The sequence below is a fragment of the Ambystoma mexicanum genome, chromosome 7p, assembly GCF_040938575.1.
Source record: "Ambystoma mexicanum isolate Mex_15411 chromosome 7p, UKY_AmexF1_1, whole genome shotgun sequence".
NCBI lineage: Eukaryota > Metazoa > Chordata > Amphibia > Caudata > Ambystomatidae > Ambystoma > Ambystoma mexicanum.
In genome coordinates, this window is record NC_090939.1 from 845,543,489 (window position 1) to 845,571,161 (window position 27,673).

Consider the following 27,673-nt stretch of genomic DNA (forward strand, 5'->3'; position numbering starts at 1 on the left):
GGGGGCCCATGACGAACCTTTTGTTTGCAAAATGACAGCCAAATCCGTCATGCGAGTCAAAGGTTAATAGCAATTTATTTTTCTGGTTCCCAATGCATCTCAATACTCAACTGTAGTGCAGCGACTGCTGCATTATATAAAACGTTTTTTTTTTCATTCCAGAGACACATTCTGGCTCCGTGTCCTGCTCAGAAGGATGCCTGTGAGTCCTGGGCACCATATATAGGAAACCTGCCTGCATTATAGGACTTGCAGAAATCGTCTGTCTGCCAACACCAATAGGTGTCATAGCTAGCACTAGTGCTGTCCGGGAACAGGGCCAGGGCATAAAAACCAAAGGGAGGAAATAATGAGATGGCTCAGAAATTCTGAAAATGGTTTTTAAAGATGTTTCTAAGTCGTCGAGTTAAAATTTGTAAAAAAAATAAATAAATTACATTCTCTCCGGAATGGGGTGAACCATTTTATGACTACCATTTTTTCCGTCATACATCTCATGCTAATAAAGAGGTTTACAGAGTTTCTAGCTACACAATGTCCAGCGAGTGGTTACACCGAGCGAGAATGCAGGGCAGGTTGCACATTACAGCAGTTCACAGCATGTTCATGGTGATTTGAAAAACACATGTCCAAACCCGGCGGTAAGTGCACCTGGAATGTGCAGCGAGGTAGCATATCACTTGCACCAGGGCACTACACTTATACAATCCTGTGAAAGAAAAGCTGCGCTGGCATTGGTTAATGTCCAGTAGGTACGCAAATAGATTCACGTGGGCCAGATGATTTCACAGCAGGGCACACATTTGAATTTTCTATGCCTACCTAACGCAATGCTTCAGTCTAATACGCAGAGACCTAATATCACATGTGAAGAGGAAAATATGGCACACCTGCCGTCATTTTATACGAATGCAAGTAATAAATGAATTCAAAGTGGAAACATGTTCAGCATAATACATACCAGTGAACCCCATTAAGGCCCCCTCTCTTGATTGCTTCCGAAGCCCGTCTGCATCGCTATAATCAATGTAAACGAGATCAATGGCTTGCAAACCAAAGGCCTTTGCCACCACGATAATATGCTGCCTGGCGTACTGCAGCTCTTGAGTTTCTTTACTACTTGTTGCACCTGGGGAGAAAATATTCCAATGCTGCTTTATTAAGTGGGTCTGTAGAAACTGGACTTTTGTTTTTAGAACCCCTAAATATACAAGGAATCAAAAACTAGTTAGAGAAGAATCATCACAAAATAATTAAAGGAGACGTGATTCTAAACGATTTCATGAACATTCTTTCGTTAGCACAGTAAATAAAGCGTATTAAAAACATTAACAATATAATTGGATACACATATATAATATTGCATACAAAGGATTTTTAGGGCAATTCCACTGCATTGCTACTTCAATCCATTGTCTTGGTTCACAATATTCTGCCCACGATTACAGTGTATTTATTTTTCATATTTCACGTTGTCATATGCATATCGAACTACTCCGCGCTAGATATTTTTTGGGATTCATTTGTCCTGGATCTGTATGTCTTGTGGGAATAAATCGTTTAACAGAAATGTTCTGTCCTTCCTTTCCCGATCTGCATTTCAGACATGCTGCAATTAAGTAGAACAGTGTCAGCGCATATCAGATAATAGCTACTGCTACAGAGGAGACATGCTGGTGCATCTGCTCTAGAAGGCGGCAGACCTTGACGTTGATTTGCTTCACACTGTTTACACCATCTCCAATTTTCTCTTGTTTGTGTAAAATTGAGAGAATTTTGCACCTACCAAGAATTATTTTGAAGGGGTTGAATTCTGAAACATCATTTAGTAACATTTTGGGATGAGGTGTGGTCTTTAGGACTGAAAACCTATGGTGTGGGGTGCATTTAAAGGCCACAAACAGAAGTCCCTTTCACATGAATAGCAAGATTTTAAACACAAACAAAAACGGCTTCGCATTTGCTTTTGTTTTTCAAGTTAAGTTAAAGAGCCATGTGGAAAGGGGCCTACCTGTCATTACCAATGGACAAACAGCATTTTAATTTTACAAAGAAAGAGACATCAAAGATCCCTGTCACATGGAAATCAGGATTTTGAAACATCGAAAACAAAAACGGCCTGCACGTGTGTGCAAATAAAAATGTTTTTTTAAAAAAAAGTAAAAGTTAAAAAGATATCACTGCTCACAGAAAAATGTCAGGAAAATAAAACATGATGTGTAGGTTGACAAAGAGAAATGTATATTATGTTTCACCCACAAAACTCTAGTGACATTTGAAGAGTCACGTTGTCTTCATGAACAAAATGTCAGCCCATTTTGGCTGTGAGCAAAACTTCACAAAGACATCTCCCACTTCCAGTCTGGGTGTCACATCTCCCATCTAATGAACAACCGCAATAAAATGTCCTGCTAAAAGTTATTGAAATTCAGTGTTCTCCACACCTGCTGGCTCTGAAAGCACTGACTCCAAGAAAAGTTACCGCTTGGCTGGAGCATGGCTAGAATGTGTGAAAATGGGGGCAGCCACTTCAAAGAGCAAGCTTCCAACACAAAGACACAGACTGACCAAGTGAAAACAAATGGCCGGAAGGCAGAAAAAGGCCATTTGTCCCAAATGAAGACTCACAATTTATTAAAAATAACTTATCATTTATGCCTTATTCTCAGTCTTCATAAGGCGGATAGATTTCATCTATGTACCATTTTTTAGGTCATTTCCAGGCGATTTTGGGGATATACAATTCATCTTCCTGTGACTCTGGGAACTGTAATGGCCAGATAAACTAGGTTTCTGGCTGATCTGAACATGTTCCAAATGTGAGTGTTGGTGAGCGGGTGGAAAATGAAATTAGGAATATGCTTAATAACTTGCATATTCATAACTATTGTGCTTTCTATGAAAACGCCAGAAAGGCACCACATGTCCATGCTACATGATAGAGATTTGGTGGTCGGCTTTTTCTAATTCCCCATGATTAACTCACACAAAAACCCACACAACCACTTCTCGCAGCAGCAATCCTCACACACTTAACCACACTGCAACAACAAACAATCAACACCTAAATCGCACCAACAGCACACGAGGACTCGCATCGATCCGATATTCACGCCCAAGCTCAGCGCACGGTGAAAACCGAACTGAAGCTGCCAACAGAACACCATCTTCTCACTTTCCTACGCCTTCTTCAGCACACTAACCCAACACCACCACCTTGTTTGCAGATCCACCTGAGCACCTGAGTACCAATTCCGTTGGTGACTGTGCACTATATAAATACCTTTAACATTGATATTAAAATGAGTAGCTAAAACAAAAAATATGTTTAGTTTGGCAGTTGCTAGTAAAATTATGATGATGTGGTACATAACTACTTTTTTGCCAATAAGTGAAAGAACAAAGGATAATGACAAATGGGAATGGGCATATGTTGCTCCAGACCTCTAAACCAATGCTGACTTGGAGGCTGGGTTTTGGAGGAGAGAGAAGGGTAACTGTCCAATCCCAATGGTAGGGATTATTGCATGGTACTTCCCCAAGATTGTACAATTGGTGGTGTCATTGCTGATATATAAAGGGGGACTGCACTAGGACAGGCAACGGACAGAAAAAGGAGAGACAGAAACAATAGACAGACCACCAGGCAGGCTGCTGAAATTTACCATCTGACAGATGTAAGGAGATACCAGAAGAGATTGCGGAGAGTGCATCTGGGTGGAGCTGTCTATTTCTAGCAAGGCCTCAACGCTGACTGGGTACTATGGCGAAGAGCGGTAGGCCATCTTTGAGAGTGGAGTGGCCAGACCCTTGCCCTATCTTTCCAGAGTGTCCTGAGATGCAGCTGGCTTTCCTGAACCTTAAACAGAATCTTGCTATGTAAGTAGAATTGAGCCCTGGGAAACCAAAAGGTGAGGGAGTCTGCTTGCCTTGAATCCCTTCCCTTTACAGTGGGCAGGGAGCAGAACTGTGCAGATTCTTTGCCTATGTAACAAAAATTATTAATTTAATTAATTTCCCATTTGGCAGAACATTACGGGGTGAATTTTGTTAAAATTTGAAATTAACAAAGCTCACTTTCCAGTGTTTCCTGAACACTATAGCCTATATATTAATTGGGTAATCCTTGTTGTCCAGCTGGCCTGACTTCTTAAGGAAGGGGGTGTCTTTGTTCTTTAATCAGTCCAACTGTTTTATCCAGCTTCTCGAACACAGGCCTTTCAGAGAGGGGGGTTTGAAATCCAGAATTCCCCAAAACATTCACATTTTTCTGTCTGACTTCCTAACCTAGACCAAAGCGGGAGGGGGGGGCGGTGAGTCTGAAAAACAAAGCGATAAATCACCCTGGCCCTCATTACGACCCTGGCGGAGATCCATGGTGCAATTTGCACCATGGACCATGGCGCAGAGCTGCCAACTCCGTCATGGGGGTTGGCGGACTTACCGCCCCATTCCGACCTTGGCGGGGCGGTAAGTCCCCAATCCCCATTTACCCTTCCCCATTCCCATTTTTGCCCCATAGGGTATAATGGGAGTGGGGAAGGCGATAATTACGCCACCGTAGAATACGGTGGCGTAATTAACGAGGGGACCCGTAGCGCCATGGATTTTTCCGCCCGGAAAATCCGGGCGTAAAAATCACCATGGCGCTGCGGAAAGTCCTAATCTGGCGGAGAGGTACGCCATGCATTACGCTGGCGTAAACCCCTCTCCGCCAGGGTCGTAATGAGTGCCCCTGTGTTTATTTTAAACCAAAAGTGTGGGCAACATTATAATTGCCAAATGTATTTTTACCCATCTTGAAATCCTACTGCTACCCTTTTAAGCCTGCAGGAAAATAAAAATCGCACATTACATAAATGCCTTTGTATTGATCAGTGTACTTATTTTATTTCGTGAGGTGAAATTTGCAGAAATTAAGAATTAAGTCTGCTCTTTTTACCTGACTTTTGTGAAGTATTTATGCTGAGAGAAGCTGATTGTGTTGTGCCACAGATGAAGTGGTGGTTTTGATATTTTCGTGCTAATTTCTATTACTTTTAATTTAAATAAATACCATTATATTTCCCATACACCGGCCTGGTTCTTGGCTCGTTGTTAGCTCAGGGGAGAGGGATTCAAGAGGCATTATATGTGTCTGAGATAGGGCTAAGAAAAAAAATCTGTTAGTTTGTTGCATAACCACTTAAGTGGGGAGGCAAGGAACTCCCTGTGTCGAGGGTGACTTTTCAATAAACTGTTACAAATTGGGGGCTCGGGCCGGGGTTTAGCTTCCAATTCCTGAGCCAGGACAAGTACATTGTGACAGTCTATTCATTTCGATGCAATTGCATTAAGGTGGAGGGAAAGCCATCTTTGTTTTGTTAAAGTGCTGCTAATACTTCACTCCTGAGTTCCAGCAAGGTGTATAGGTAAAACATTAAGAGTGTGTAAGAATTTATTTGAGTGAGGAAATCAAGCAGGAACAGGGTAATTTTGCCCCTGAATAAAAACAGTTTAATTAAAGTGTAAAAAGCCAATTGTTAAAATGACTACTGTACACATTGGGGAAGCCAGGGAGCTTCTCCTAACATTATTTCCCAAAGGAGAATGGGTTGAGGAAGATGCAGGAAACTGGCAAACCAGAACTGTGTGGGAGGTTACTTCAGTAAGCAATGGTATTTGGTTTGAAGGGGGATATTGCACAAAGCACTTGAGGCATTTTATATAACCTCAACTGCTCATGATGAACAGATATTGATGGCTCAGCTAACTGCTCCGTTATATTTTCATTTGCTGTTAGTAGACGAGCGTTGGCAAAATAGTGAGGCTAGTAGGATGAATCAGGCTGGAGACCTGTCACAGGCTCAGGATCTTGTTCAACAACTCAAAGCTGAGTAAAAAACACTGCAGCAAGAGAGTGCAGAGCGTGAAACCCAGTTTTTTGCACTGAAACATTCACAAAAAGATTGTGTAGAAAATCTGAGCGCACTGCAACAGAAGCTAAATGACCAGTCTGCTCATAATAGTGTCTTTTTGGAGGACATTATCGCATTCCAATCAGAAATAAAACAATTGAAAACTGAGAACAGTCAATTAATTATCAAAGCGGTTGATTCCCAAAAGGACTTTGATCAGATACATCAGCATGTAAGTAATTTTGTGCATTATTTCTGGCATGGCCCTGCCACCCTTTTCGCCTGAATCCAGCTGTCTACATGCCTTCGTGCACAGGCATCCATTACTGGCCACGAGACTCTGGCCTTGCTAAGATGGCCGACAGCCTTCGCTCTTGGGTCCCCCGTCGGTAGCCTTCCTCTATCTTGGCTACGTCCAACTGATTGGCTGATGACCCTTTGTTTTGGCCAATCCAACTCCGGCAAGGCGTAAGCCGGCACACCGCCCGAAGGACCACGACCAAAGGACTGCATCCTGTCCCGTGCCTGTCCGCTGCCGTACGGTCCGTAGGCCAGTACCCCTGGTCCAATGCAGTGAGTACCCTATGCTGAACCTAACCCTTGACTACACATACTGCACCACGGTCCAATTGAAGTACCATCCCTTTTAACGACTTGCCGTAACTGCCCCGGATTATGCTTTGAACTTTGGTATCACCCCACACCACTAATGCTAGTCAATTAGATATTACCTCCCGCCCTGCACGTCACATGCTTTCGAGTTCTGATCACCATAGAACTCTGAGCCTTCGTGTCGTTTAACATCGGCCTGCCTAAATTGCCTCCATCATTACCACAGTATTTGTTTGCACTGCTTAACCTGCATATACGCACATTCTTTGGACTCTACATATTCTGTAGTAGAGCAGCAGTCTTTGTGCCTCTAGTACCTCCTTGCCTCCCACTATTATTCTTGCTACTGTTGCCTCCACTCACTTTGAACTTACCACCTATAGTGTTTGCTCTCTAATGCATACGCACCAACCCTGCAGAAAGGGTCAGACCTCTCTGTGCGTATCTGTGGCGGCCCACCGGCACCTTGCCCCCCTGAGGCTCATTACAATGGAAGTACCGTGTAAAATATGAGGATGTTGCTGACCCCAATATTCGTATCTTGTGAACAACCTGTTGAAGTTTACTTGCACCCCTCTGTTCTCATACTGCTATCCATCATACATATGTGATTCTCGAGTCGCGATGCTCCAGTGCCCCTCTGCATCTGTTGAAATTTGCTTCTCCTGTACCCATTGCGGTTTTCGAATTTAGTTGTCCTAGTGACCCACCACATGTTACTTTGCATCTCCCTGCTAATATGTGTGGTGCAATACTTAGACTGCCATGCTCAGTAGCATGTAGCATGGTAGCTAACCGACCACTTTGATTGTGTTGTGCCTTATGGTCGCTATCAGACTACTGTGATTGTGTTGTGCCTTATGGTCGCTATCAGACTACTGTGATTGTATTGTGCCTTATGGTCGCTATCAGACTACTGTGATTGTGTTGTGCCTTATGGTCGCTATCAGACTACTGTGATTGTGTTGTGCCTTATGGTCGCCAACAGACTACTTGATTGTGCCACGAACAAGCCCCAAACTTTGCAAGTGCCCTAATTCCGAATCTAGTGTTACTGCTTATAAACTCCAGGGCCTACAAGCATTAGCGCAGCCAATAGACTCTACCATCCCCACAGTAGCCTGTACATATCCTTATCCGAACTATGTCAGCCTGGCTAGTACTCATCATGCTACCCCTCTGCATTATGCCCGATTGCACGCCCTGCAGCAGAAATAGCTATATCTCTTTCAGCAATGGACTCACCAAGCTTGGCTGTCCCAGACACTACCCCGTCCCCTGCCCTCCCAGCCTCCTTTCCCCTATAGGGCACCTACAATCCACAGTAATAGAATCAGCATTACCACCTAACCTCATCACAGATGACGACTCGGACAATATCCAGAACCTACCAAATATGCTAGATGAGCGCCCGACAGCCTACCCTAACCTCATGACCCGTAACAATAGACTAGGCTATAGACTCCCTACACTACTTAACAAAATGGCCAACAACCCTATAACCAAAGTCACTAAGAAAAATATCTCTGCAAATACTATGCCTCTCAAAGGAGCCCTACTCAATGTTAGATCCCTTGTGGCCCACCCTACAGAAATTGCCGACATTATCTGTTCAGCAAACTTGGATTTCCTCGCAATTACTGAAACCTGGCTTCATGCCGCAGCAGGTCCCTCTCTAACCCTTGCGGTTCCAGACAACTACTCCATCCTTAGGGCTGACAGACCTAATGCCCGCGGAGGAGGTGTGGCACTTATATTCAAATCCACGCTCGACATTAGATCTGTAACCTCCCTTCCTCTAAACTCCTGTGAACACCTATCTATTAAAATTCAAATCACTCTTAAAAATACCATTTCCCTGGAACTAATATACAGACCCCTTGTTCCCATAGGTTCCTTCGAGGAAGATATAACCTCCCTCATAGCGGAAAAATCTAAACCTTTATCACAAAATATTATTCTAGGTGCCTTTAACTTAGTTTACAACGATCCTAACGACTCTCCAGCTTCCTCCCTTGCCAATGCCCTTTGCGAACAGAACTACATTCTACTTAACTCCCTACCCACACATCAGAAAGGTAGAACCTTAGACTGGCTTGCTGCCCACAACTGCAACATTATCTGCAAGGCCCCCCCCAACCACTCATTTGGACCGATCACTTCCTACTTTCATTTGACATTAGCACTAATAACCCTCTCCATATACAGTGCCCACCTGGACCAGCATGTCTGACGAGAAATAAGCGTAACATCACTGCTGAAGCCCTCATCCCACTGGTTCTACCCACCCTAAATATGATCCCCAATTCATCAGACCCTAATTTACTAGTAGACATCTACAATAACGCCATAACCAAAGCTATCAACCTTGTTGACCCTCTAAAACTACGCAAAGGTAAACCTAAAGCTCACCTTAACGCCTGGTACACGCCAGAACTTAAAATACTAAGAAATAAAAAGTCCAAATTGGAAGCACTTTGGAAAATGAACCCTACAGAGGAACACAAAATTAATCTTACCAATGCATCCTTCCATTACAAAAAGGAAATCATTTGCACAAAAAAGGAAGCCTACAATATAAGAATAAGTAATGCTAGTTCCAGTACCAAAGAATTATTCACCATCTTGAAAGAGTTAGAAAATCCCAATCCACCTAAGGACATGTCCGTGAAGGACCAACGCTGATGCACTAGCATCCAAGATGCCATTGCGAATAAAATTACTGGCCTCCAAACAAAAATTGAAAACAAAAGACTACAACTGTCCAACAGTAGCCCCACACCTAGCCCCCCTAACCTTAACCTACCCATTAACCCCAACACTAACCATGGCTTCACCTTCAAAAAAGTAACCGTATTAGAAGTGCAAAAAATCATAACCTCCCTCAAACCTTCAAATTGCAAAGGGGACAATTGCCCCGCACAGATTATAAAAGATGCAGCTAGAGACCTCGCCCCTTTAATTTCTAAGCTCATAAACGTGTCATTTTCTACTAATTCGGTACCCAATAATCTGAAACAGTCATGGGTCCTCCCGTTGTTAAAAAAGCAAACCCTGGACCCAGCCATCCCTACAAATTACAGGCCTATCACAACCGTTCACTTCCTGTTAAAAATCCTTGACAGAGTGGCTTACTTGCAAATTCAGCATTACCTAGAGTCCAACCAATTACTCGGATTGCGTCAGTCTGGCTTCCGGCCTCAACATGGAACAGAAACTGACCTTGTTGATCTCAAAAGTCAGATTGACGAAATCAAAGATAAGAGCAAGGCTGCCATCTTACTCCTTTTAGATCTCTCAGCAGCCTTCAACCTGGTTGACCATAAAATACTCTGCAACCACCTCTCTTCTGCCGCCCACTTCTTACCCTCTGCTGTCGCGTGGATACAGTCATTCCTGGCCAACAGAACCATGAGAGTCTTCTCTCCAGTGGCAGCAGCAGACCCTATCCCTAACACCTGCGGTGTCCCACAAGGCTCATGTGTTTCACCAACCCTAGACAACATCTTTACAAAGCCCCTCTTTGATAAACTGGACTGTCTGGGTGTCACCTACACAAACTACGCGGATGACACACAGATACTCCTCACCATCTCGGGCAACTACAATACTGATGTAGCCAGGAACAACGAAATCTTCTCTGTCATTCAGGCATGGATGGCCACACACGGCCTCTGCCTGAATGACGAGAAGACTGAACTGCTCATTGTTGGTGCACCGAACAACCTATAAAAACTAAGTCCTAACTATTCCAATATCATAATTGATGGCAATACTATCCCGATCGCCAAAAGCGTGAAAACACTTGGCTTCCACCTCGATGCCAATACAAACCTCACCAAACAAGTCAACTCGATCGCCTCAGCCACTGCCTATACAGGAAAACTAATCAGAGCTTGTAGACCATTTCTTTCCCCTAACAGTTGCCTTACGCTAGCCAGAGCTCTTATACAATCTAAGTTACACTACTGCAATAGCCTCTACTTAAGAAGTGCCAACCAAGCGATAATCAGCAAACTCCAAGTCCTTCAAAATAATGCGCTACGAGCATAACGAGCTACGAGCTACGAGCGTTAAACATTCCCAGGCGCAAGCACATCTCTGCCACCAGAACCACATGCAAATGGCTTACCATCCAATATAAAATCGATCTAAAATCCCTCTGCCTCACCTACAAAGCTCTCAACCATTTAGCCCCCCCTACCTTACTAACAAATTCACCATGAGAACTTCCATCAGAACCACGAGATCGTCCAATACCCTATGTCTTACAGTACCCAGATTTACCTCCAAAAGAGCCGGTGGCTCAGCTTCACTGTCCTCGCCTCCCAACTCTGGAATACCTTGCCACTTAACATTAAGGTGTCCAAATCCTTCCAGTCGTTCGGGAAACAGGCCATTGGGTTGCTCCTGTCAAAAAGTCAACCTTAAGTCAGACCCAGTTATTAACTGTACATACTGCATATGCCTCTTTTGTCACTTTTGTTTGCTATTACTTCTATTGTCTGTATAATCCGTATATACTTGCTGCCTTACGATTATTGTTTTCTATGCACTGTGCCTGTAACTTGTACTAAGCGCCCTCATACTCCCGGGTCCGGAGCGCTATAGAAATAAATAAACATAAACATAAAACAAAACAATCTGAAACAACAGAGGATTCAGCTGGCTCAGGAAAAAGATGTCTTCAATCAGGAAAACAGTGTCTTATTACAGAGGATAAATCAGTTGGAAATGGAGGTAGAAAAGAATTAGTCAGGTTCTCAGGAACTGGCCAGAATTAGAGAAGAAAGGAATGAGCTTGTATAGCGAGTGGGGCAAATAGAAGCTGAACTATTAGAGACAGCAAAATGTAGGGATGAACAAGAGAAAGAGAGGACTCTCCTGAAGGAAAAGCGTCTTGAATATGCACGCAGCATACAAGGCTCACAGAGGGAAAATGAATCACTTCAGCTGGAGGTGCAGCAAACAAAGGATCGGTTGGTAGCTCAGAGCAGGGTGTATGAGATTAATCAGGCCTTAGTGTCAGAATTAAAAAGCCAGCTCTCTGACTGCCAACAGCAAATAAATAAACAGAGACACAGGTGTCAGAGCCTCACCAAGGAAATCAAAAATTAAAAGCAGGACCTGAGGCACCCTGACCAATCAGGATAGGGGACAAGGACCACTGAACAAGGTAAGGCGTCCTTCCCAACAGGGGCCTCATGCCAGTCATTTACAACCTCTCGGGCACAAATGGCAACTGACCTCATGCATGCCACCTAACCAGAACAGGGTGACATGAGGCAGGTAGACTTACCCAGGCCTAGTCTAACTGATCAAGAAGGCCAGTCCCTGTCTGATATTGATGAGTGTTCATCTTTACCACACAGAAGGGAAAGTGGCTGGACCAGTATTTCCTGGAAAGTAAGAAAGAGTACGGTAAGTACTTCAGACCATGAAAACTCGTAGGAGGAGAAAGTTAGGGAGTTAGATTGGCCGAAGATGCGGCTACAAAGAAACCACCTTGCCTGCTTCGCTGAAGGAGAAAAGCCAGACCCTCGGCCAAGGAAGGGCATTCTAAAAACCTTTGTATATTCAGGAGAAGGGGGGGGATTCCCCACACTCCGTTAGGAAGGATGAGGAAACTGGGTTCTATCCTGGGTCGGAAAGGAAATCCAGGGAGAGTGACCCTGAGAGTTCACTTCGGTCCAGGCAAGGGGAGTCCAGACCCTGTGGTTCTGTGAGATAATCTCAGTCTCGTAGAGATAGGGAGCGCCTAGAAGACAGGGAAGAGAGTACCACTAGCAGCTCTGAGTGAGAAGGTGAATGGACTCAGAGGAATAGGAAGAAAACGACAGCGAAGCAGAGCAAGGGTTTTGTGAAAGACCCAATAAGACAAATCAAGGCCATAAACAGCTTCCTGACCCCATAGCACAAGAATGGCAAGTATTCAGTATGGGATCACCTGGAACTTTATGAGCAGATGATGGCATCATGCCAGATCAAGAATTATGTGAATTGTATAGCATTTGCTAAATGGAATTTCTCTCCTGAGTACTCCAGTTTCTATGCAGGGCTAGGGGACCAGGATCATCATAAATGGTCCACTTACATGGCGGGCATACAAAGAAACCACCCACAGGAACCCGCAAGAGGCCCGTAAGGCTGCATATAACTTGAGTGTGGGGAAGATCAGGCACTGAGGGAGTTTGTGCAGGAGCTAAAGCGTGCATTTTCTCAGAATTCCTGGCGAGTGAACACCAATAGTAGGGAGTTCATAACTACATATTTCCATGCTCTCCTCAAAAATACATAATGACTCAGTTGGTGCGTGACTTTCACGAGCATAGGACACTAGATTGGGTGATTGAACAGGCCACCAGGATTTATGAGGTCCAAAACCATGCTGAGAGTAAAAATACTGTCAAACCCCCCAAATCATCTAACACCCCTGCTGCTGCAAAGGTGGCAGATGTAAAAACGACCCCTCCATTGGATCTGGAGACGGGAGGGCCTAAAAGTAACCCTTCTGCCAACAAGCAAAATGGAAAGCAGGAGGGAACCCCCCAAACCAGCCCAATCGAATAGTAGTCAGGTGGGGGCCAGAACAATGATCCCTCTAAACCTGCCACCTATATAAGTCCTAAGTATAAGGGTACTAAACCAATCCTGGGGTATGTATACACTCCCCGGGCCAAGGGATGGGGGACTAATCAGATAAATACTGCCCCAGGAAACTTCCCCCCAAACTTCCCTCAGAAGAGACGTATCACTCCACCTCCCAATCTGAACGTTCTTCCCAGATATCCCCCAAACTAGAAGTTTCAAAACAATCCTCCTCTCTCTCTCCCCGGTTCCAGGACAATGGATCCCCGAACCTGGGAGAAGGGAGATTCAGGATGAAAAATGTGGGAAATTCCCAGTGCCCGAGGTACTCCCGGGAGAAGGGGCAGTTACCCTTTTCAGGAGCAGCAGAGGTATGGCTTGAGACCTCCCTACCACCCAGAAAAGGTCTTGCAACTGGAGAAACAGGTCCAGCAACTGACCAATGACCTGGGCCGCATGCTGTGCTGAGAGCAGGAAACCTCTGCAGGAAACCTCTGACAAACCATAGGTTCCGGAGGAGGGGGCCCGGTGGAGGGGAGATGGCAAGACCTTGAGGTAGCTTACATTCTCACCCAAACAGAACACCTAAAAACCTCTCAGCCTGAAAGAGTCTCTTCTACCCCCTAAATGTTTGAACCTAAAGAGCAAAGGGTAAGTAGGAGAGGCCATAGAAGAACCCACTCCGGGGGGAACCCTCCCAAAGAAAAATGGGACAGGTTAAGTATGGAGACAGACCCAGAAACTATTCAACCGCAAACATGTGAGCCAAACAGAAGTGAAACAGAGGGGGTGTCCTTTTTCCAAGCAGGTTCTGAGAACTGTTGCCAGGTAACAGTTCTCAGAACCTCCAAGGAGGTGGGGAAAAGGAGGATTCCCCAACAACTCCCATTGCGGGTTGCAAAGTTTTTTTTTTTTTTTTTTACAGATTCCTGAACTCCGACACAGAAAATTGCCCAAGATCACACAGTGTTGTTCAGAGTTCAATATTAAGAAAATGACCACCGGGCTGTCAAATAACTAACACTTTCTTTGCACCTTGGAGGTGTAAGAAGGCAGATTTTCTGTACCGGTTAAGGTTCAGGGTTAGTGTGAATTATCAGCTCTGGTGGATACTGGATCCCAAGCCACCCTCCTGTAAAAAAGGGCCTTTGACCAACTAAACTCAGCACAGGGGGAGGGGAACCATCTTCCACTCACACCACTTCCCGGACACCCCAAAATTTCGACGGTAATGATATTTCTGTCGACGGAACTGCAGATCTGGACATAAAAATTGGACGGCACCGGCTGAAACATCCGGTGATCCTTGTGACTCCAGGATGTACACCTTGTTTACTGGAGAACGATCTCCTGAGGAGGTTATCACCGCTGATCGACTGTGTAAACAAGGCCCTCTGAACTCAGACTAACCGCCCAATCAAATTAAAAATGATACCAATTATGTAAGCATGAATGGTATCTGTCACGTAATAACCAGGTTACTCACCGTAGTGACCACCTTACTCCTAGTCCATAGTCCTCTTTCCTCCATACTTATGGGACATTCCTACGTCCTGTGGGACGGGACCGGAGCCCTTTGTAAAAGCATTCAAAATTTTGTAAACATTTTAGTCCTTCCTCTCTTTCTAGGCGGGGTACAGCACACAGCCATAACCCGCCCATCTCGGCTCCGCCCCGCACATCGCCCATCAGTTCTTTTCTATCGCCAGGTCAGAGACCTTTGAGCAATAACAAAGGAACCTTTTTAGAGGAGATGGCGGGCGGGCGTATGGAGGAAAGGGGACTATGGACTAGGAGTAAGGTGGTCACTATGGTGAGTAACTTGGTTATACTCCTACGTCCCGTCCCTTTCCTCCATACTTATGGGAGATTCCCAAGCACTCCTTAGAGGAACTAAGGGTGGAGGGAAAACCCCTTACTGAAAAAGGTTCTTCAGCACAGCCTGACCAAACTGAGCATCAGATCTGGAGGTCAGGTCTAGACAATAATGTTTACAAAAAGCCGATGGGGAAGTCGCCTTTGCGATGGTCTCCTAGGGAACATATTTCTGAAAGGCAAATGCGACTGCCTTGCCCCGCACCAGGTGTGCATGAATACCTTTAGGAGGCTGCAGTCCTTGGACAGTGTAAGACTCCGTAATGCAGGCAGCGATCCATCTGGAGATAGTCGCCTTAGAGGCCTGCTTACCCTGTGGATTACCAAAGATCACCAACAGTTGAGAAGAACTCCTAAATTTGGATGTTCTGTCCAGATAGAACTTAAGAGCCCTTCTAACATCTAGGCAATGCAGAACCCTTTCCGCTTGTGAAGCAGGGTTCGGAAAAAAGACCGGCAGGGAGATTGACTGGTTCAGATGGAAATCAGAGACCACCTTTGGCAGAAAAGCAGGGTTTGTCCGTAGGACCACCTTATCCTTGTGAAAAACCAAGAAGGGATGCTCCACCGACAAAGCCTGGAGCTCACTCACAGGCCTTGCTGAAATAACGGCAACCAAAAAGGACACCTTCCACGACAGTTGTTTAACGTTCACTGTGGCCATTGGTTCGAAGGGTTTATGCACAACGCCGTAAGGACCCCATTGACATCCCACGCTGGGTGCGGTTTACGAACCGGGGATAAAGGCACATCAAACCTGCGAAATGTCTCTTAACCACTGGATTGGACAGAGAGTAAGAGCATTGGTCCGTAGATAGGTGGGTGGATACCGCAGAAAGATAAGTTCTGCATGACAGAATGTAAATGCCCGACTCTGCTAGGTGGGATACGAAGGACAACACAGTGTCAATCATAGCCGCCCTTGGGTCCAGCTGTTTGTCTAAGCACCAATGACAGAACCTAAGCCATTTGCTTCTATACTGAGACCTAGTCGAGGGTTTCCTGGCTGCTTCAATAATGCGCATGTTATCCGCAGACAGGGTGAGATGTTCTAAGGACCTGAACTCAGGCACCATGCCACCAAGCTGAAAGATTGTGGGGAGGGGTGCCACAGCTGTTGAGATCCCCTTGGTGAAGAAGATCGGGAGTCACTGGCAGCCTGATCGGTGCACACACCGGCAGGCGTTAAAGTTCTGAGAACCCAAGCCTGGCTGGCCACCACGGGGCTATAATCAGAAGAGAACAGTTCACAGTTTTCTTCAGCTTGAAAATCGTCTGATGAATCATAGGCAGAGGCGGGAAAGCATAGGCCCTCATGTTGTGCCAAGGAATCTCGAGCGCATCCCCCAGCGAGGGGGCTCCCAGACCATTTCTGGAGGCATACAGAGGAAGTTTCTTGTTTGCCGCTGTTGCGAAGAGGTCCACCTCTGGGGTGCCCCAAAGCAGGAAAATCCCTGAGAGGATCTCCGCCTTTAGTTCCCACTCATAGCTGACCATCGTCCGCCGAGTGAGGGCATATGCCGTGACATCCAGCTGGCCCGGAATGTGTACCACCAATAGCCAGACACCATGACGAACTGCACACTCCCAAATCTGGATGGGACGAGAGGGGGAAGACTTGGTCCCCCCCTGCTTGTTGATGTAATACATTGACACCACATTGTCCGTGCGGATATGGACCACCTTGTTGGCAATGATCAGTCTGAACGCCTTGAGCGCTAGGAAAATCACCAGGAGCTCCAGATGATTTATGTGGAGGAGCTTTTCCTGAGGCGACCAAAGGTCCGAGACCTGAAGAAGATCCAATGGCGCACCCCACCCCAGAAGGGAGGAATCTGTCGTGCCGTTACCATGGGGGCTGGGTCCTGAAACCCTGCTCCCACCGACAGGTTGCTGAGAGACGACCACCACTCCAGGTCCACTCTCATGGAAACCGGAATCAATATCAACTTGGAGTCCGGATCCACGGCTTGATGCCAAGAACTCTGCAGAACCATCTGAGTCCGCCTTATCTTGAGACGGGCAAGAGGTAGAGCCAAAACACACAAGGCCATGATGCCCAGAAGCCTCTGGAACCACCAGGCTGACGTGCTCTCCGACTGCGGAAACATCTGACACGTGGCCAAAAGATCTGCCATTCTGTCCCCGTTCAGGTAAGCTCTGCAGTCGATCGTGTTCCAGCGAAAACCCAGGAAAGTTCAAGTCCTGAGAGACCATCATGGAAGAGTTCTGCCATTTCCCACAACAGCCCGAGGTTGAACAGGAGCTGGAGGAGAGACTGAAGATTGCAGGCGGCTTTCAATGGGCAAGGGCTGCATAAGAGCCAGTCGTCCAAACACGTATACACATGGATACCCTGCAGATGGAGATAGTCCTCGATCACCGACATCATCTTCGTAAAGACACGCGGCGCCGAGCTGAGGCCAAAAGGAAGCACTCGAAACTGGAAGTGCTCCTCTCCCACAGAGAAACAAAGATATCTCCTGTGTGGATTCCAAATCATTAGATGCACTTACGCATCCTGAAGGTATACCACGCTGAGCCAATCGCCCATCTGCAAAGAGGACCGTATCTGGCCGGGCGTATCATCTTGAATTTCTCTTGGGGTAGGAAAAGATTGAACTGGGAAAGGTCTAGGATGGTGCGCAGGCCAGCCTGGTTGGGTTGGGGCACCGTTAACAGTCGGCAGACTAAGCCCTCCCATCACTCCCCTAGGCGAAGGGGTTCCACAGCTCTGAGGTCCAGCAGTTTCTGAATCTCAGCTTTTAGGGAGGACGACCCCGACTGCTGGAAAGGAAGGTTGAAGGGTGGGGTAGGGGGTAAGGGTAAGCAGAAGCCCGCCCAAGCGACTGACAAGACCCACCAGTCCTCGGTGATGGTCTGCCACGCCTCCCAATGAGAAGCAATGCGCCCTCCCACTGGGGTCTCGTGCGAGCGTGGAGAACCCTCATTTGGTGGGTTTTTCGGTGGTGTTACTACCTGAACCTGAAGAGGAGGCTGAGGAGCGGGAGAAAAACCGAGTCCGCTGCTGGTTCCGGCGGGAATTTCCCAAAGGGGTATCCACTCTGTGGGATTTCTGATCTAGAAACCCCCTGAAACCAGAGGAGGGCCGGCTTTGCGACAACAGTCTCTGGGTCCTAAAAGGAGTTTTAACCAAGACGGACAAGGACTTGGCCGTCTGGGTGCTGTCCATCATTTTGGTGAGCTCTACATCCGTCAAAGAATGAAAAAGCTCCTTACCGTCAAACGGCAGGCCCAACACCTTGTCCTGCACCTCCTTTGAGAACTTGGTGGCGTGCAACCAAGCTTGCCGAGAGGTATCAACCCCCAGCATAAGGTCCCAAGCCGAAGTGTCAACGTGATGAGCCACGGCCTCCAGCAGATCCTGGGCCAAGACCCTGGCATCCGATAATCCCGCCTTAAAGTCGTCCAGCTTCTCGACCGGAGTGAAATCCTCGAACTCCGCCAGACCTTTCCACATCTTCATATTCACCCACGCTAACACCAGTTCTGCATTGGCATGCCTCAGCTGCAGTGCCGAGTTAGCAAAAATCTTCCTCCCAGGGGAGTCAAGAAGCTTGACCTCTTTCCCCAGGACCTGAGTAGCCATCGTAGAAGAGGATGATGCAGGCCTGGACTGTAAAATGGCCGCAGCCACCACCGTGGAGGAGGGGGGTGGACAAGATGCTAGAGCCACCCCCTCTGAGGAGTGCAGCCTGTAGCGAGCGCCAATTTTCTTATTGACGAAAAGTCTAGAGTGTGGCTTTTCCCAGACTCTACGGACCTCGGCCAAAACGTCCTTCTGCAAGAACAGGCCGGTTCGCTCCGAAGGAGACAAGGTGAACACCCCCGAAAGCACACCCTCCTGCGGAGCAGGTGCCTCGGGCACTGGAACATCCAATAGGCACATCATGTTCAGTACCCGGTCGTGAAAAGCTCTAATAGAGCGGGCCTGGTCTTCGGTGTCCTGATCTTCCTGCGCATCATCCGACAGGTCAGGGTCCTGCTGGACCACATCGGGCACCGCCTTGTCCACAGGGGACAAAGGAGGCAAGGGCGGAAGGGTAGGGGGAGGCACCGTAGGCAATGGCGGCGCCATCGGAACCACCAGAGGTACGGATGGAGCCGGAGGCGCAGGTGGGCACATCTCCCTAAAAAGACCCTTGAAATACTCCCTCATGGGGTCGGTACGCATTAGTACCTGAAACTTGCGGAAAAAAGCGTCCTCCGTAGAAAGCTTTGGAGCTGCCGGAGAAGGCCTCTCATGAGGAGGATAATTCCAAGGATGCAGAGGGGAGGGTTGCCAAGCAGGCCCATCCCCAGAGGTGTCTACATAAATCAAGGGTGCTGAACCCACCGGCAGCGAGATGTTGTGCTGAAGGGGCATCCGAGCATTCCAGTCGTAAACTGGATGAAACAGATGTGCACAGGGAACCTTATGTTCACCTACAGAACCGCTCCCCACACCTGAGACCGATGGAGTAGTTGTAGGGGAAGTGTCCAAAATGGCCGCTGTGGTTGTGGCGGGAATGGCTGCCATTTTGCCGTCACCTGAGGGGAACTGCGGCACATGTGGAAGTGAGGCAGGGGTCCCCGCCGGTGGATCAGGGGTCTTCATTTTAGCCTTTACACAAGGAACCTCAGCCGAGCCGGTACTGTGCGGCCTGGAATGTTTCTGCAACATACCAATAACCAAATTAGCCTTCACAGGAAGGACCTCGGCACTGCCGGTAAAGGAGGAACTCAGCTCACTCCTTGCCCCCTCAATGGTTCTGGCATCGCCACAACAGTGGGAATGGTGAGAAAAACCTTTCATCGATAAGGCCTTCCCAGGCCTCTCAGAACTGTTGGTTTCCTTAGCCTCTGTACGAGGGACCTCGGACCCAGGTCCGGTAGTAGCCTTTCCACTGCGGGCCTCGAACATACGTTCGGTCTTACCAAGCCCAGCCGAGGCCTCGGGCGCACCCCGGTGCTTTTGAGGGAAGCCGATAAGGAGGCCTCAGAGCAAGCTCCGGTACCCCACGACTCAGCAGAACTGGGTCTACAAGTAGCCCCCACAGGAGGGGCCTCGGAGTCCACTCTGGTATCCAAAGGCCCCTTACGGAGACCCTCGGAGAAAACTCAGGTACAGTTTTTAGACCCAGAAGGCACCTCGGGGCAAGCCCTGGTGACAGAATGGTCAATGCCCCTCCTGGACCGGGAAGACCCCAGGAAGGTGTCTCCCGGCCGGGGTACTCTAAAAAGTAAAGAACTTACCGGGCGTTTCTTCTTTTCGTCGATGAAGGATTGAAAATGCATTGGAGGAGTACGCTGGAAAACCTCCTCCCAGCGCTCTTACCGACGTTGAAGTGCCCAGACCGAAAGGGAATCACAACAGAAACAGGAGTCCCAACGGTGATCGGGACCCTAAAACTCTAAACAAAGAGGATGGGGATCCAACCTCGCGAAGTGTCGATGAAACGAGGAACAATATGGAAAGACTAGTTTAAACGACAGACAGACTAGTACGCGATTGCTAGCGAGAGCCAGAGAGGAGGAAAAAGAAGAAAATCTTCAGTGGATGCAAGTGCGTCCAGTCCCGAGCAAGCAGAGAAAAGGACTAATGGGTGATGCGCGAGGCGGAGCCGAGATGGGCGGGGTTACGGCCGTGTGCTGTACCCCGCGTTGAAAGAGAGGAAGGACTAAAATGTTTGCAAAATTTTGGATGCTTTTACAAAGTGCTCTGGTCCTGTCCCACAGGACGGAGGAATGTCCCATAAGTATGGAGGAAAGGGGACGGGACGTAGGAGTATTGATCAATGCTCTGAGAATGTAGCGTTCCATTTCAAAAATAACCAAGTTAGAACATCACTGTCATCTCTGTACGAGAACAAACTGGTGAGGGGAACCCTTCTCCATTCTTGAAAATCAATCTTTCTCCCAGTTTTAAGTGGCAATCCACACTGGAAGGGAATATCCTAAAATTTTACAACTGTCCAAAATCAGAAGAAACCTTGAGTTCCGTGAAACCAGACAAGGAAGAATCTGCTCAAAGTCTGACGGACATTCAGAAAAAGGGCGAGCAGTTGTTTTTTGCCCCTTCAGTTAAATGGGGAGAGGAACCAGTGCTCGCGAGAGTATGCCTGAATAATGGAAGGAGCTTCATCAGTGAAGGATTATTCAGGAAACTCCCAAGAGATCAGACCATTCCCACATTTAAATTGATTGACAAATGGGAAGTAGGTCTGGAAACCCCAAATTCCAAACATGTCCTGCCTAGCAGGTGTAGGCTAAAAATGTCCATTGGCAACAAAAGCATAGACCATAATTGTTGCGTTGTGAGAGATGTCCCTTCCGCCTTTTATCTGGGAAGTGATATTCTTAACCGATTCGCAATCAACTTGAACCCAATTAATGATAAAGCCTGGTCCCGACAGGGGAGTAACCCCATGGGCTTTGCCAACATTGAAAGAACATTACAGTGAGCTCAACTGCTGCCTTATGCTGTTGAAGTTCAAGTGTGAAAAGAGGTTACCATCCCAGTACAGGTGCAACAATTTACTCTTCCCCTCAAAATTAAGCGACGACAGAACCTCAAACATCAGAACGCATATATAAATCTAAATTCCCATCTCCAACAAAAAGTTTTATATTTAAATCCGAGACCTCTAGTAGACCTAGAACAAGACACCATTCGAATATTGGTTGATAACAGCGACCGACGAAGTATCACTTTGGGCGCAGACGCCTTTATTGCAATCGCGGTTGATGCCCAACATTATTCTATTGATTTAGGTAATGAAATCATCGGACCAATCCCAAAAGATTGTTTCGACATCAGCGACGGTATTCCTCCAGAAAAGATTTTGACTAGGAATGGGGGGGGGATTTCCTGGTGTATTCTTCCTGCCCCTATGGTGTGGAAAATGTGACCTGTGACATTGGGAGGGGGAAGGTAGTGTTTAGCGTCAAGGACCACTACCTCGAATCCCCTGTGCAGGCCAACACCATCAAAAGAGATATCTCCACCCAACTCGAGGATACTGCTGAAATTGCAAAGCCTGAGGTCTTTCCAGGTTTCAGGCAGATGGTCGAGGAAAGGATCAATCTGGCTGATTGATGCCTGTGAGACCGAGGAGCAAAGACAAAAGCTAAAACAGGTTTTCCTGGAATTCCAAGATATCTTTTCAGTGGACTTGTATGACTGGGGACGCACATCCATTCAATTTGCCACCATTCCCATGGATGCCGAGATGGCTCCCATATTTGTGAAACAATACCGGTTACCTCTCGCATCCATGGAGTCACTCACGGAAATTATTAAGGATTTAAAATCCTGTGGGATAATTAGTCTGATCCACAGTACCTTCAGCAACCCGGTACTGGGGATCCACAAACCAAATGGCCAATGGAGACTATGTGCAGACCTGAGGGAGTTGAACAAATGGGTCCACATGTCAATATGGCCCCTTCCCTATATCGATCAGGGACTGGACCAGATCCAAGGGTCAAATGTGTACACCATCATTGACCTGACCAACGGTTACTGGACAATACCCGTGAGTAGGGAAGACCAGTACAAGTTTGCCTTTACCTTCGGGAGGCAACAGTACACGTGGACCCAAACCCCTTTTTGATACATAAACTATGGCAATGAGTTCAACATCTTCCTACATAAAGCCATGCCCGATTTGGGCGAAAGGGGAAACCTGGCCTATGTGGATGATGTTTTGATCAAGAGCTCAACTGTGGAGGAACACATAGAAGAAATCTGACTTGACTAACGATTACTGGACAGTACCTGTGAGTAGGGAATACCAGTACAAGCTTGCCTTTACCTTCGGGGGGCAACAGTACACGTGGACCCGAACCCCCTTTGGATACATAAACTCCGGCAATGAGTTCAACATCTTCCTACATAAGGACATGCCCGATTTGGGTGAAAGGGGAAACCTGGCCTATGTGGCACAAGATCACACTGGAGGGTCTTAATCCCCAGGTGAAGAAGGTGGAAGCCTTATTAAAATTAAAAGACCCTACTACTCTGTGAGAATTAAGAAGCCTTCTTATGAAAGGGGCCCTTAGGGGTCCCTCGCGATATGGAAACAAGGCAATAACCATACATGAAAGGATGCGCCAGACACAAGGTTCAAATTCCCAATGCTAGGGTTTATTGCAAGCAAAAATAGTCCCAATTGGCCAACTGTGGTCTCACGCCCCGCAACGTGTATTCCCTAGACCTCGAGGGACGCAAGAGAGCAAATTACGTACATCAGTTACATATATACAAAATGCATATCATTCAATCAACTATGTCATGTTTAACACCCCCCTTTTATTAAGTTTCTTTGAACTCGGGATGATGATGGACATTTCCGACGAGTATGACAATTATGACACTTTCGATGTCTATTCTAGTAACAATGTGCAATTTAGAAAGTGCAGAGGTATCTTCTAGTTGTTGAACAGAACACGGTGCTTCTGTTCATGGAATCAAGCTGCACACGGGGGAAGAGCCACATTGCAAGCTTCGCTATCTATGAGGTGCTATTCGTGTCCTAGGAGCCGACACGCTCTAAAGGGTTTTGTGAGGGGGGGCCATAAGAAGAGCATAATTCAAGCCTTTAGCTGCTTTATTCTAACATATTCTACCACAGTACGAGACTGTCTGACAGCTGTGAAATGATTAAATGCCCTCCAGCTCTCCCTCAAGGCTACAGAGAGGGAGCGTGGGCATTCCTTTCTGGGCTACTCATGAGGAGTTTCAACGAACTCCTCAGACCCGCAACCTTGCCCTTTCATATTCAGACAACAATGTTAACAATTGAGCAGAGTAAGCAGAATTCGCAAGAATTGCAAGCTGAAAAGCAGTTTTAAACAGAAAGCAATGAGCAATGGTTAACAAGCAAAATGGCGATTCTTGCTACGTTTAAAATGGCCGCTTGTTTGTCAAGCATAGCAGTCTGTATTTCTATAATTCTGTGCATAAAACGGTTGGCCTTCGGCCATCAAGATACGTCTATCATTCAAATTCACTTTTCCAGATTGACACTTAGACTTACTAATTATAGTCCAAAGTTCATTGAAGACTATGCAGAGGTCACTCGACCCTTGGTCCATTTATCAAAGGTCGGAGTCAGGTGCGAGTGGGGTCCAGAACAATTTGTGGCAGTTAAACAACTGAAAAGAAGCCTTTCTAGGCTCCTTGTTTGGCTTACCCCATAAAGAACAAGGAGTTCGTCTTGGAGATGGGGTTCTCAGATACTTGCCTAACAGCGATATATACCAAAAGCATGACAAGGTCAACAAGGTCATCTCATAGGCGATCAAGACTTTGACCTCTGTGGAGGAAATATTTAATGACTGCGAGATGGCACACCTGGCAACGGTGTGGGCGCTGAAAAAATACTGCCCATTTATACATGGGGAGCATATCATTGTCGAAACTCCTCACCAACCCTTGCAATATCTACAAAGTGACAGAATCCGGGTGGGGAACGTTAGTAATTCCAGAATTACTTTGTGGATTCTGATGATGCAAAGCTTTCCTGTGGAGATCACATATGGCAAAAACAAGAAGAGCCCCCTAGTGCAAGGGTTGGTGGACTTGCATGATTGTGCTCAAGAAAACCGTCTTGAGGACGAAAGTCTAATGACTAACAACAACATGGAGGCATACTTAACTTCCCCACACAAGGTCTATGAAGAAGACATGTGTCAGGGGATACCCACAGTTTATGTGGATGGGTGCTCCTACCATGTTGATAGTAAAGGGGAAAAACAACTGGTGGCTGGCATTGGGAATGCCTGGGTGAATGATACCCGGGAACCCTCTGCTGATTATAAAATAGGACCCCAAAGTAGTCAGGTTGCAGAGTTGATAGCTGTTTATCAAGCCCTCCTCAATGCAGTGCACCACCAAGTCAATGAACTGGTCATAATCACTGACTCCGATTATGTCAGGAATGGGTTTGTGGGAGCACTTGATTAAGTGGAAGAATCGAAGCATGCTTTGAGCAAACAACAAACCCCTAAAGCATGCCAAACTGATCCAGTCAATTGACAATCTGGTGTCCTCCAATCAGATGACCATCTATTGGAAGAAGATAGAGGGGCCAGATAAGACTGGGAATGACCTGGCTAAAACCGGAACTCTGCAGGGGGCTTTCATAGAAATGGAATCCCTGCTGGGTGAAATCCAAATGGCAGCTGTCACCAGGTCACACACTCAGGTTAACAGCAAACTCTCAACTGCCCAGTGGAGTAAAGATACCCCAGATGCAGATTTGATCAATGCACAGAAAGAGGACCCGATCATTGGAAAATGTTATCGACACATTGAAGATCCCATAAGCTTTCCTCTAACAGAGTGGGATAATGCCAGTAAGAGGATCTCTGGGTGTTGATGAAGTTTTCCAAGATGTTTCGGATCCATGACGGTTTGTCTGTAAGGAGAGCCCTATCTGGCTGTGACCAGCGGGTGGTACCTATATCATTCTGAAGCCTGATGTTGAACCACACCATGCAGCCACTGCCGGTCATAGGGGGTTTCATACGACATTGAAAATCTTGCGCGAGGTTGCCTACTGGCCACACATGGGTCAGGATCCCGACACTTACCTAAAGGGGTGTCTTGTGTGTGCTCAATTCCAACCTAGTTCACTCACACACAGAGCTCCCCTACATAAAAGGGGAATGACACTGCCTTGGTCAGATTTGCAAGTCGACTTCATCGGGCCAGTGATTTGCGCTTCTAGAGGAAACAAGTACATGTTGAGTGTGACATGCTTGTTCGCGAAGTGGATAGAATGTCTTCCAGCCCTGAATTGTAAAGCAGAGACAGCTACTGCACTAATGATCAACCACATCTTCTCTCATTTCGGCCTCCTGCAAAGGATTGAGTCAGACTCAGGAAGACATTTTATCAGTGAGGTAAAAAGAAAACTCCACATTGCCTAAAGCCAGAAGCAGGGAGGTCGAGAGATACAACAAAACAATTTTGAATATTTTAAGAAGTTTGTGGCTGACTCTGGACCGAGTTGGGATATCCGATTGCCGCTGGTCTTGATGGCTATTAGGTCTACAGCATCTTCTGCAACAAGTATGTCTCCATTTGAGCTCATGACCAGACGAAAAATGGTGTTACCACAGCATCTGCTCTATAGGACTCTGGAGCAGACACTGATAAATGCGTCCAATACTCATGAGTACACTGAACATTTAAGAAAGGACCTCCAGCATGCTTTTGCTTATGCTTAGCACAATTTAGAAAGGTCTGCTGAAGTAATAAGACCTACTATAATCTAAAGACAACCAAGTAAGAGTATGAAATAGGTGACAAGGTTTACCTGTACGATTTTCAAAGCAATTAGGCCAAGGAGCGGAAATTCCTTCCATCTTGGCCTGGTGCCTTTGAAATTGTAGATAAAATATCACCTGTTGCTTACAAAATCTGCATGCCAAAAGGAGAATTGACAGAAGAAAAATGGGTCCACATTAATCAGTTGAAAAGCTGTCATCCCAGACACGCTTTACAACTGATTGATGAGCCAAATGAAAGTCGAGCAGAGGAACCGTCTGAAGAATGAAAAGGAAAGATAAAAAATTGGATGGAAATATATATATATATATCTCCGGGAGTAATTTACTTGGTGTTATTGTACAGATAAAGAAAATAAATGTAAAGTGTTTTGTGAAATGGAAATGTCATTTTATAACTGTAAGTTGTTGTTGTACATTCTATGTAAATCTTCCCAGGGAAAATTGTGTGTAAAAAGTACTGAAACAAGGCCACCAGGGGGCGCGCAGGCAATGGCAGCCTGAGCCCATAGTTCCTGCATCCAACGGGCCGGTTTGGGACTTGAGCCCCCCCTTGATTACCCCCTGAGGAATAAGGGCTGCAGGATCCAGGGTGGCATTACCTTCGGAACACCCAATGAAAATCCTGAGTCTGGGGGCGCCCGCAAAGGGCTGATCTGGGCAAAAACAGTTGAGCCCCGTCGCGAGGAGGAGCCACCCAGCGTGAGACTGGACATACTCTGTCCGGGAAAAAAAACATGATTGCAGCCAAAGCGTGGGTGAGGAGCACCCAGCACCCAACAATGGAGCCCCCTGGGGGGGTGCCACCACCACCCTGAGTTGGGAGAACCCCAGAGGAGTGAGGTGCTGCACCCCTGGAGTGGCAGAAAAGTGAAGGAGAGGCACACGAACAATGACACACCCGGGAGAGGCAGCAAGCAGGTGGGAGCCAGGAGAAGCAGGTGAGGGGCACTAGAGGACAGTTTGCGGGACTTGAAGTGGTCCGCATAGTGGAGGCGACTCCCTGCTGGGGGCAGGTAACCCATGAGCTGAGTCCCAGTACAGGGAGGAGAAGGTGAGGAGGCCCGGAACTCAAAAGGGAGGCCCCGGAGCAGTTGGGAGTTGAGGCCCTCCCCCATCGGAGCAGCAGCCCGCTCCCCCACGGTGAGGATCAGCAGCCAGTGGGCCTGTGAGAGAGACAAGGGGAGATAAAAACAGGCCACGAGATAGGTAAGACTCGTACACTAGGTGCACTATGGATGGCCCCACCTCCCTGCGCAGCAACTGTGCTTGTGGAGGACAGAGAGCCCCCGGTGGGACTACAAAAACCCACCAGGGAGGCAGCCCAAAGAGGGAGCGGGGCAAGGAAATGCCCCATATGTATGGCAAGGGCAGCAAACATACAGATGTTGTTGGACACCCCC

At 47.0% G+C, this 27,673-nt stretch overlaps 1 protein-coding gene across 3 annotated transcripts in view; it reads right to left on the bottom strand.

The window, feature by feature from the left end:
- CLYBL (citramalyl-CoA lyase) overlaps positions 1 to 27,673 on the bottom strand; it is a 2,832,351-nt gene that overhangs the window by 416,863 nt on the left and 2,387,815 nt on the right. For 2 of the 3 annotated variants that reach the window (XM_069637009.1, XM_069637008.1), the window contains one exon: positions 962 to 1,129. The exons of the other annotated variant lie outside the window; for it this stretch is intronic. In XM_069637009.1, coding sequence (XP_069493110.1) covers positions 962 to 1,129 — 168 coding nt within the window. The remainder of the gene's footprint in view (positions 1 to 961; positions 1,130 to 27,673) is intronic. 3 annotated transcript variants of the gene reach the window in all.